Source organism: Haliotis asinina, chromosome 6 (genome assembly GCF_037392515.1).
Source record: "Haliotis asinina isolate JCU_RB_2024 chromosome 6, JCU_Hal_asi_v2, whole genome shotgun sequence".
Taxonomy (NCBI): Eukaryota; Metazoa; Mollusca; class Gastropoda; order Lepetellida; family Haliotidae; genus Haliotis; species Haliotis asinina.
Genome location: NC_090285.1, coordinates 41565716 through 41578621, shown reverse-complemented (window position 1 = coordinate 41578621; position 12906 = coordinate 41565716). Strand labels below are relative to the sequence as shown.

The following is a 12906-nucleotide window of genomic DNA, read 5'->3' as shown; positions in this document are numbered from 1 at the left end:
TCAACCAAGAAGATTTAACTGATCTGACTTCTTGTTAGCAAACTTATTGCATCATAAATCAGAAAACATTATTGCTGACTCTGCCATCAAGGAACAAGCTCTTGGTCCATTAACACTCTAACCAGCTCCAGTGGTCTCCACAAACACTCCATCTTCACTGTTGGCACATTTTCTCTCATTGCCAGAGGTTACGTAGGCGAGTTCCAAACGCCATTGTTTTGGCAAGTATGCATTACCTCTGTTGTAAGTAGTGGAAGATCTTTGAGGATTTCTGCAAGGTACAGGGAATTTCTTTACCAACTTCAGATTCAGCACAAGTTGTTGCATATCATAGCTACATCTTCACATTTCACAAAAGCAGAAGAGTTCTTGCAGGTATTATCTCACAAACATGGTGTGGCCACAGCAAAAGATAGCAAGAATTCTAGAATGCCTGAAATACCTGCTTCTTTCATTAGTAGGTGATCAAGTTTTGACTTCCAGCTTATTACCTTTGTGTGGTTCTTAGTCATCTTGTATCAGTGTTTTTCTCCAATTCTTGCTACAGAGGCAAGGGTAAAATACATGGATTGGATTTTTACAAGGTACATTTTCAGAGAAATTGGTATTGAAAGGTCTTCATGTATCTTTGTTGTTACTTAATTGCCAAGAACTACCTACCCAACCAGACAGACTTTTCACCATTCCACTGCTTTTATACATCCTTGGTCAGATGATGAGGAAGATCTCTCAAGATCTACCTCAAGGTTTCGCAAGATCCAGAAAAGACTCTTCATAGTGTCTCTACTGTACTTATCATCTCTGTTGCACATCCTCAGAATTACTATATATATGTCTCCCTCCGCAAAACAGATTGGAGGCCATGATATTCAGCAATGTCCATCAGTCTGTATGTCCTGATTCTTGTTATTGTGATGACTCATGTATGGCTGGATAGACTGAAGGCTGGTGGGGTACCCGAGTGAAAAATTTGGACCCATCCCAGCCTTAATGCACACTGACAGTGGATATGTGCTTTAGCATCTGTACATTCAGATACTACTTTAAAAGTTTACAAATTTCATTGTATGGTGTTTTAGTGACTAACTTGTATGCCTCACAGAGATTAAAAAAATCCACATGTTTGTTGATGTTGTGAATATATATTCAAATAAACTTCTTCTTTCCTAGATCTGAAGAAGAGATATTCCGTGGTTTATATCCTTACTTTGAAGCAGACTTCCTCCTCCCACGGACACTCATGTCTTGTGTATCTCTTTGGAGGCTGAAGAAGGTGTTAGATCTACAAGTAATTCCACCTGAGATATGCACAGCAACTCTTTTCTACTACTGTAAAAGTTCAGGCTCCTTTCTAAGTCATGACACAAAAAAGGTAATTACATCTGATAGTTTCACGACAAATAATTCAGATAAATGTTACATGAAAAAAAGTAATGAATGGAAGCCAAATAATTAATTCCTCCTGGTTTTTATAGGGTCAGCAATGAAAAGAGTCATGAATGGTAAAGATTGATATCTAACTAGACTGTTGTTGTATAGCTAGCAATCATTACAATGCATTTTATTTCTGAGCAGTAATGTACTTTTGATAGGTAACTGATCTATTTCTTTGCTTTTACCATAATATATTATGAACAACAAATTTGCCAATCATTATAATGGAATGGTCTGTAATTAGAACCTCTGAAGAAGACATCACAAATTAGACTACATTTCATAAGTTACTTCCCCATCTTTTGCAGCATTTTGACAATATATTCATGCAAGTGATGTTGGGACGATCTGAGCATTATTTTGCTACTTGATAGGTGTTAAAGCAAACATGTTGTCTCAAGATTCAGATACTTTCATACATTTTGGGGATTTTATTTTACGTGTTTGCAGTATTTTTGTGAAACCATGGCACTGATGGGCAACTGCTGTTGGGTTCCTATAGATCCAGCAACCTTGTGATGTTTTTGACACATCTGAAGTAATACATTGCTTACAGCTCCAATATTCATAGGTTTAACATTCATTGGTTTCCCCAATTCATGCTAGTCTGGATTGTTTTTGATCAAATTATGAAATTTAACCTTTTGACAAATTCTTAGGCTGTAAATGTGAGGTGATCAATAGATCAGAATCACACTCAGTTATTGTAGACCTTAAAGAAAGTTCAAAAGCAACTTTTTTCTTGAATCTTTTCAGTGCTTCAGAGGATGGTTGATAAAATCACAGTTATATCTCACACTGACTCATTGCCTCAAATTCACTAGTACATTGTTTTCAATGCAGTTCAATCTCATCCTGGTTCAAGTCCATTCAAGCAGAAATCTAAGAGCTCAGCCCTTCAAACCCCTATGTTTCAATGTTTGAGACTGGATATTTGTTTGTCTGATATATGTCCATTGATTTTTTAAAAGAAAATCAGTTCTAAACAGTTTAAGCAAGGTTTCTTTAAATATGTGTTTGAAAAGAAATGTTTCTTTTTTGCAATTTTCAGTATCTGACAGAGTGCTTTTTGACTGTGGCAAAACAATTCAAAGACGTCTCAGGAAGAAGGTACATAGAGAATTGCTAACTTGTGCTACAATTTCTGACACCACTACATAAAGGTCATTATGATCATATGATTCCCCATCTACCTTGTTATCTAATTCACATCATTTTGTTGTTACTGTGGGTTCAAAATTAAAGCTTAGGGGTAGCAAATTTGCCATTCAAAATTCTGGTTTGCTGTCTGCAAAACACACAGTGTAGCAACAACTTGCTACTTGGTATTTTTTAGTCACACCCGGCTTATATTAATCAGCTAGATTTTCAAAGGATAAATCTCCACTTGTGCACTTTCACTCGCAAACTTACAGATACTGGTGTCTCAGTTTCCCCCAAAATGCTCATCTGAGCTTTTGTTGGTCACTAACTCATTGCAGAAAAGAACCAATCAATTCAGTGTCTGTCAGTGGAAATCTGATTTTAAGGATAATGACAAACACTTAGAACTTGAGAGTGGTGAAAATTATTCTTTTGTCAAGAAAACATGGTGTTCTGTCTGCTGAGATTTGAGTAAAACAGTAACACAGCTGGTAAGGGGATTTTGCTACCTATTTTACACCCCTCCCCACCCCACCCCACCCCAAAAAAGTTAGTTTTGGACACTGTTATCTAGCAAACAGAAATTCTGATCTATACACATGAAATTAATTCTGTACTTGATAAAGGAGATTTCATGACCATAAGACAACTTAAATTGCTGTGGATAATTCAAAGCTAAAAATATACAGTTCTAAGTGTTTGATATACCACAATGCACATCATTTTATATGCAATTACAGTTTGAAATTTCCATCAAAGACAGAAGCTTATTCCTCGGTACATATTGTACTCTTGTTCATTTTGAGGTCTGTTTGGTTACAGGGAAACTGAGCTGGATTGCACAGAACACAGATATATATGTGTGAAAATAGCAGCAGATCTTCTTGATGTTTGTTTGGCTGATACCTATCAGTCAACCCGTTTTCTGCTTGCTGCTGTTGATGTATTCACATCAAGTATCAGTGTGTGTGAATGTCACAATGAAAGCGGTAGCAATCCTGTGGGTGGAGAGGAAGAAGTTGACAATCCAGTGAATTGTTTGCTTGATGAAAAGATGAAACAGATCATTACCTGGATGAATAGATACTTTTCTCGGAGAAATACATCAAATATTGATTTGAACTCCTACATTTCAGTAAGTAAAGTGTTATTATCCTAAAGAAATCAATATTCTTATGTTATGACCCAAACAAAACTCCCAACTTTTAGTCACCCAGCCAAACCATTTCAGTAAGCCCATGTAACCACTGGATGCCAGTTAGCATCAGCAACTCAAGTGAACTACCTTTCAGACCTTGGGAGGACCTTGCTGGCAACCAAACTTCCAAACTTTATTTTCTAGAAACGTCCAACAGTGGTACATAAGATGGATGTATGTACATTTACATTATATGCAAATTCAGTAATTTAGAAAGGCATTTAAGGTCACTTATCCTGGTAGTGGACAAGAGCTTCTTAAAGATGGACAAATTTGGGAAATCTAGGTATTTGGCATTCAGACTTACATCGTGGTTGGAGAAGAGCTTTTACCAACAGTGAAACTCATCTCCAACAGCGTTTGATACACGAATGGACACTGTCAGTCTTCACATGGAATACCCAACCATCAGAGAGTCTGAATTGGAAATTTTTGGTTGGATGTTCTAAACTTCAAAATTGGGTACATATTCGTTTGGAAGAAGAAGATATTTTTCTGAGACTATTTTGGTTGTGAATTATTTATAATAATACTTGGAACCTGAAGCAACATTAGACTTCCAATTTTGGAAAAACTTTGCTCTGTAGGTGTTTTCAACCATTGAGAGAAACCAGAGCGTCTAGCATACAGATGGATTTAGGAACACATAGGATACCCCACAGTTATCAAGGACATGATTGACAAAATGCAACCATGGAATTTTACTTGATTTGTCACAGATATGGTTAACACAGTTATATATATTCTGGGATGGTTTCCAATGTTTGTTCTCAGAGGCTAATTTATGCCAATGTTGAATAAAGCGCTTTTAGACTTTGATGATCAAAGGTTCTCATTCAAATTCACCATAAAGCATATCATTTGGGGTGCTATTTCTCAGACTGGAACCTAGTTTCGGAAATTTTAAGTGATTTTTTTTTTCTTTTATTTCTAAGTGCTCGTGTCCCAATTTCTGAGCCATACAATAGAATTGGAACATGAAATGCCTGGAAAAGGCAATCTAAAGGTAAATTAACCAGGAAATCCCTTTATATTCTCATAATGGATTAGATTATGTTTGCCCAAACCTTTCACTTTGCGTTTTGGAAGTTCATATATGTGTGTGCACAATAATGCCCTTCAGTATACACCTATCATGCATATGTGTAGGTATTAAAGGGGCACTGATGCGGAGCAATTTCCATGGACTGGTTGAAACTTTTGTTATTGTTTTTCTCCCGTGAGTACCCAGATGATATCCCAGAATTTGGTGACTGGTTCGTAACCTCTGCTGCGCAGTCTGTATGCGCAATTAAGAGTTTAATTATAGACAGATCAACTAAGGTGAAGTCATTTTTACTTCATTACAAAGGTATAATGAAAACAAATGAAACACTTTGAAGGTTAATCATCTTCCAGTGATAGAGATGGTAAAAAACTATTACATTGGAAAAATAACAAAGCCAGTGTACATCTCTATATTTTGCATATACTTATGATAAATTTCTAACATGACTGTAACATTTAAACATTGTATAGACTGCCAATAGGTGTCCTATTTCACACTCATATGCGATCTAATGTGTGTTTTCTGTCATATAGATTCTGCTCAATGCTACAACAAATAAATTAAAACAAAATGCAAATAATGAATGTGAAAGAGACTTATTTTATAGCAACAATGTCAGGCTATGACCTTGTTCAGGAATGTACTCATCAATATCCACATAAAGGAACGATATTCCATTCATCTGCAGCTGGTAAATCCTGCTCTATGTCGTGTGTCTTACAACAGTCGAATTTGCGAAAATGTAACACATCGTTTCACGTCTTTCACATTGGTGAAAACCTGATAAACCTCTCATTGGCCACCCAAGATAGCACACCTGGCAACTAGTTGTATGATGTCCGCCATTCTAAGTAATTTAGTTAACCAATAATGAGCAATCAGTCAATCAACGCAATCATGGTTAATTCTTTGAAGGGAGGATGTTGTTTTTACACTTGCACTTTACGAGAGGGTGTAGTCAGTATAGATTAGTACATCTACACACGCTGCCTTTTGACAAATCCTCTGTAGAACATAAAAGTAATTAATCAGTGTGTTATCGGTTAATCCTGTGATAAATGTTTCTTTTGTAACTCAGCTGATAAACCCATTTGCATCACTTACATGCACATATTACATAACATACAATACATTTGGCACTGCAGACCTTAATTTATAATGTTGAGTATTTACTCCAGACAGGAGAAATGCCAAATGGGAACCTTTGTTGAGTAACCTGAGTGATGTTACCACTAATTGTACCTGTTCTAAATTCATTAACCGACCATCAAGAGAATGATGACGAATAACACATGTAGGTTTACACCATGAAACGTGAGTTACAGCAAGTAAGATGTAATCTCTGTGTCACATGCAGCCTGAAAACACTTATGGGCTGAAACTGTTTTGAGAATACCAATGGAACTTCACTACATAACGAATACATACAGGCATCTTCTGTGTACTTGGGTAAATAGGTGTAATCAGGTTTTTTACATAATAAAATTTTCAGATTTCTCTACCAATGACAAAGTCATTGTTTTTGGTTTACGAATTCAAATATATCAACTGTGTGTTTTTTATTATCATAGATAATAAACCAGGGTAGCTACCATAGCTACCAAAATTTTACGTATGATATTTGCTATCACAGCTGGGCCAACACTCAAAACTATCTGAACAAAAAGGTTTTCAATCTTTCGGACTGTAACAAATGGCTTGCTATGTGTGTGTAGACATCGTATTTTCACATAACATAATTAAATATTGAGGTGAAAAACACAGAAATAGGATCAAATTGGATCAGTCACTATACCATCCAAGTATCAAAAAAAAAACTACACTGCTGGGATATTTTGTTACGATCAGAATACCATGGATACCATGGATATTTTTAAATAACGGCATATGATGGGCCTCTGTCCTCCCGACTGTCTAGGTGAAGAAATTCACCTGGACCGGAGCCCAGTCCCTTTGTCCGTCATGGTCGAGGGAGCAGGCGCTGACCAGTTTGCAGTTTGGTTTCGCAGTTAGACCGTTGGTGAGAAACATTATTCGCTCCGTGTCAGTGCCCCTTTAATTTTTGCAACAGTAAAGTTCAGAGAATGTACTTATTGTGGAAGCCCTACTATTGGGAAATCATCATTTACTTCACTGAACTAATAACGATTTTATTACAAACGTTAATTAGTGGTGGCAGCACTTGGATAACCTTGACTATGCAAACAACACAATACAGATCAGTTCTGCCTCTGAAGTTTGATTACACAATGCCATTTAAAGTTGCAGTTGTCAAGAATGACAAGTGGTTGGTATTGGGCATTTATCATATCTGGTGTCATTCAGTCTAGATTGGTGAAAATCCTGCATGTCATAGAAATTACACATGACAGTGCAACAGGAAATCCTTTTAAGTTGTAGAAGAAAATTACATGATGAACTGATTATAAGTTCCTGTCTTGCACAGTGAACTTTCTGAAATGTTTATGTAGGTTCACAAGTGCAGATGGAATGCATCTATATCTCAGTACATTCAAAAGATTAGATGATAATGTGTTGATTGAGTGTTTGTTGTGTCTAACTAAACTCTATTTTTTTAAGAACTGTGTATATCATGAAAATATATGTGGTGTGCTATCTTAGCTGATGGATGAGACATGACACTGCTGGGTAACTGCTGGGACAAACTTACATGATCAATTGAGAGATGAACATGCTTAGATTACTTTTCCTTGTAGAGTCTCCTGGATAGTTATCAGCATATTTTAGCTGTATTTACAAAATTACTCCACCATTTGTTAAATTACTGAAACAGAATAAAGTATGACACTATAGTCCATAATATGCAAATCACTATTTCATTTCTTACATACCGTAGTTGGAGTTTCGTGTACCTTTAATCTGTGCTATCATTGTGGAAAACATTCAAACTTACAAACATTAGTAATTTTTTTTCCAGCTCTATATCAACAATGTTTGTCTTAAAACTTCTATTGATGTACAAATACTTACATGTTTTCTAAGCTACGTACTATGTGAACTAGCCTATTCCTGATAGAATATAATGTTTATAGAGTTTAGAGCATGGATTAAGTGTAAACATAGCATTAACAATGACCCAGACTGTTGTGCTATTAAGCATTTTTTTTCTGTCTGATAATTATTTATAGACAGATGTGTTACGGTATTGACAGCAATCTTCAAAAGAACCGTATACTTTCTCTCTTTGTGTTTCAGCTATGGAATAATTTGATCACACTGCAAGTCAACTCACCACCACTAGCTCATGAATGGAAAACAACACTCCTTGATGCATTTGAACAAGTGTTATTTCAGGTGATTGTAACAAAATTTTAATGAAAGAAATTAGTTTACAATTCAGTATTTCATTGGCCAACTTTCAATCCAACAATGTAATTTCCACCAATCAAAAAGTCCTATATGATACCAGAGACCAATCATGGTCTCTGATGATACTAATTTCCGTGTAACATGTTCATATTTTTAACAGAGTGGAAGATGCTAATATATACATGATAAATGGAAGTATTTGATAAAGAGAATCTTCTTCTAAATATCCTTTTATCATGCTTCCATGGGAGCAATTTTGATTTGAGCTTAAAAACCTCAGTGCTTTTTTTTATGCCAAGACTCTGTCCTACACATGTACATGTGTATGCAAAATAATCCTGCCTTTGGATATTTTTAATTTTCATTTTTTATGTGTTTTTAATTTCTTGTGTTTTACTGAAATCTGCCCTGGCTTATGTTGATTTTACAACTTGCTAGTAACATATGTTTATATGAGTGAAAATGCTTTCTATTGGTAGTGTGTGACACAATACAGAAACATTAGAAACGTGAACCAGAGCTTGTGGCCCCATGTCTGGTATCTGATATAAGGATGACAATAACTTCTACAAAGAAACCTGTTTCATTTTCAACAGGCCTATTTCAAATACTTGGAGGCTACTATGATTTCCTTAAATGGGCTCAGTATCCTGCTAGGGTCAACTTGTTTTTGTTGATTTGTTTCACATTGCCCCTCATGAATAGGTGCCTTTTAGAATTAACATTTGTGTATTTTTAGTCATCATTGATAGTCATCAGGGTATACGTTCTGATAAATCTCCACTAGTACACTAGATACATATATGGCAGTCCAATGATTGTATTACCTCCCTTGCTGGCATTTTATCCAATCAGGCGTCTAAGCTGGGAAGTTGAAAATACCAATCACAAGGCTTCTGTTATAACTCACTTTTACTTTGTTTATCCAACCGATGAAACTTAGGAACACAATTTTTGCAGAGGTACACTGAAAGGGGTAGGAGGAGTTCTTGCATATATTTTTATGGATTTTGATGTGTCAGCTTGTCTTCAGTCTGAGTCACACTGTGAGCAAACCACATTTTTGCTGATACTGGCAAACTTGGTCGTAATGGCTTGACTGACATGTTACAGACAGATAGTGGAACCAGCAAAGGGTCATAACACAATAAGAAAAAATGGCGTCACCGCTGGCGAAACATATGTACGTTGAGAACGGTGTTGATGAATTCTGCTTGTGGTACTTTGGTATCCGTACTTTATGAATGATATTTAAAGAGGAAATTTTTGCGTATATTATTTAATATATCTTACTTGACAGACTGTAATTAGCGAGTGAAAATGAGTTACATGCCCGATGCCTCAGCCAGCGGCTGCATGAAATGATTGATCTATGTGGCATTTCACATCCGTCTAAGATACTAGCAGGGAAGTGAAACTGAAGTATGTTGTTTGTTTTTTTTATTCCTAGATTCCCATGGTAATTTTATAATAAACGTGAACACAAACACATGTTCAAGCTATAGATCGTATCTATAAATAGATTGTCAACACTGCGCGAGGAGCCTTCAGTTCGATCTTTTATCCGATGTTCAAATTTAGTTCAATCATTTATGTGAAATCATGAGTTTATACCTTTGACTAACAAAGCAGAAAAAATATTTCCATGTATCTGAACATACCCAGAAGCAAATATTCAGCAGTTAATCTTCAGCAAATCTCAGTAAAATTTCACTCTTCAAATCTGTACACCATCCTAAAATGACACTGAATATATGGAAATATATTATTTAAATCATCCTCTTCAATGTATTTTTCTGTGTCTACTTTGTTGTGGAATCCTAATTTATAAACGTTCACAATACTGGACTTAATGAAGTGCCAGATTTTATGCTCAGGTATAATAACACCACTATAACATAAAGAAGATCCAAGATACACTCTGCACCTGTACACTGACCCATCTTCCAGAAACAATCTCTGGAAATCTCTGAACAGAGGATCCACAATTACCAAAACAATTAACTAGGTTTCTTCAGAGATAATTAGTAATGGACATAAGGTGCAAAGAATTTCTCAGAAGTTCAAAGCCTTTGTCAATAAAATTACATCTTGACATCATTGCTTCTTAAACAATGATGATAGTAATCTTCATTTTATTATATCAGAGACCATATACGTAGAGGACATAACACGAAATCCGATCTATTTTCTTTTCTGGAGTACTTACTAATGGTTTCGTTTGACCCCGGAAATAAGTCTGACAAATCCACAATGCGCGCCCGGCCTGCTGATTGGCCCAAATCGACGTCTGCGCCAGCTTTGATTGACAGACTGGATCGGTCTATTGAAACAGGCTATAGAGGTATGGAATTAGCAGTAATTTTGTGCATCTGTAGTTGTGCACTATCTGAAACTGCATGTCACCTTTCCGACCTTGGAAGAAACATACTGTAATGAGGATGCAGTCAGAGCTTCCGTGAAGTATATTGCTCAGGAAGGATGGGGCTTTGTCATTTTCATCACACAAAACAATGGCCAGGGAAAGCAGCTGGTCAGTTCTTGGACTGATTGAGCTGACTGCTTTGTGTCCATTTGGAACTCATGACTATTTGTTTGAGAAACAAACTTTTATCAGATAATGAAGCTGAAAAGCAGTAAAGACAATCCAAAAATGTTGAGAAGCAGGTGAATTGCTTGGTAGTGACTGTCAAAATTGAACAGCTTACTAAACTCTCTGAACCTTACATCATCAATAAGAAACCTTTTGAACCTGTGCCTAACCATGATTTTCCTATTAGTTGAACGAAAGTACCATATGACCAATTACGTGCAGATAATTTTGGTGAAGTGCATGTTCACCTACAACAAAAGGTTTTCATGACCAGTCAAGTGGGCTGTAATAGCTGCATCTGGAACTGTTGTGTAATCACAGACACGCTAACCAACCTCTTCACAAGATGGTGTTTACCAGAGGTTAACTCATGTTGTCACCAGGAAAACAGCACCAGAGTTAATGATGGGCAGATCAGTTTGCCTTTTGACTGACCAAGGTCGCCAAACCCATGAATTTGATGTAGAGGCTTGGAATATTTTTGGATGCCAATTTAAACCATTAATCTGATTTCAGTGTGCACCTGTACAGTTTATGGAATAAATTTGTGGATGCAGTTGTTTGCTGTACTCTTCATAATTGATTACTGTTGAACACAACAATCACCCCAGCCAAAATATATTAATCAGAACTTAGCACATTTTACACAAGATCAACTGTCTCACAATTTTAAATATTAGACATATATGTACATCCATTGTGTTTAGAAAAGTCAGAGTAATCTATAAAACCAGATTGTATTCCTTTGTTGTGCTGACATGTGATTGAGCATCTTCACTTGACTGGATTTACTCACTTTTCTGCTCTGTAATGATGGTAATGTACAGATGTGTATACTCACAGGTATGTCCAGAGACTTGTCTGAACCTTCACAGAAGTCAAATAGACAAGCCAATTGACAGGCTTCTTCAGGAAAGGATGACTTCAGCTGCATTCAGATCATTTGATCTCTTGATGAAGGTAAGAATGTATTTAGACAAAGCTTTCACTTGTGATCAAAGTTTATATCACTATCAGCAATAGAAAGTCAAACTGAAAGTCAAACAAGTTGAACATATCATAGCATGTGCAATAATTGTCCTTTGTTCAGTAGTTTCATGTTAAGCATCTCATCAAAAACTTCAGAGACATGAACGAGAATTCAGTGAACAAATGATGGTTTTCCCATCCAAGTGAACTGTAAGGAAGAGAATTTATGAATGTCAACTTTTTTATTATAATAGATGTTGCGGAGTATATACCTATATATTCCTTCATCAGATTAATCTTTTGAGGCAATGGACATATATGTGTACATGTAAGGCCAACAAAAGTAATCAGACGTCAAAGGTGGATGCTTATCAAGAGAAGTCAGTTGTTAACTGGCGTTGATTAAATCAGCATGTATTTTCCTGTGAAGTGTCAGTTTCCATTTGTCATTGCATTCAGCTGTCAGTACCAGTTAACTCTTGGATTCACTTGAATACATTGATTCTGTGAAAGACATGCTCTTCACTAATTGTTTACTAACTGTGTGATGAATTATGCAAAGTTCAGTAACAGGAACAAGGAAAGAGCTTTTGGACTGGTGGCCCAGTACATGTATTTGCCTCATGCATGGCAGTAATGTGTCTGTACTTGCTAACAATGTCAGGATGTATTTGCAAAGAATGAATTGACATCAATATACTTAAATTCTGACAAGGATGTAACAATCACAAAATACAGCCCCAAATTCAAAATCAGTAAGCAAGGTTACATTTGTCACAAGTGTTATTTGAATGGTCATTATAATCTGATAATTGAGTGCTATTCCTGGCCTGTACATAAAGCAGTGAACAAGATTTGTACTTCCTCTGTGTTCCATGAAATCTAATAATACATGTAAATTTGAACTGAGAAAAGACATGTTTTACAATTATTCTTGCAAGAATAAATGATGAACATATTTCGCTATTTACTATATTACAGTCTAGACAATTGTTGTTAGAGGACAAAATTTGTCAGCTTTCAAAATGTCATACATTGATGCAAAATCATTAACAGTCTCAGTAACATTTATCAGTTGATGGTAAGACAAGCATTTTCACAATTATTCTTAACTTGGTGTATGTGTGTGTAGAGGGGGGGTTTCAAAGTTGACTAGATTAACTAAACACTTTCCTAATATCAACAGTTTAC

General features: G+C 36.0%; 1 protein-coding gene across 1 annotated transcript in view; it reads left to right on the top strand.

Moving 5' to 3' along the window:
* The window catches only part of LOC137286116 (E3 ubiquitin-protein ligase rnf213-alpha-like), a 251401-nt gene that overhangs the window by 136328 nt on the left and 102167 nt on the right, over positions 1–12906 (top strand). The window contains exons 11-15 of the mRNA XM_067817776.1: positions 1171–1372; positions 2486–2544; positions 3400–3712; positions 8040–8138; positions 11590–11706. Coding sequence (XP_067673877.1) covers positions 1171–1372; positions 2486–2544; positions 3400–3712; positions 8040–8138; positions 11590–11706 — 790 coding nt within the window. The remainder of the gene's footprint in view (positions 1–1170; positions 1373–2485; positions 2545–3399; positions 3713–8039; positions 8139–11589; positions 11707–12906) is intronic.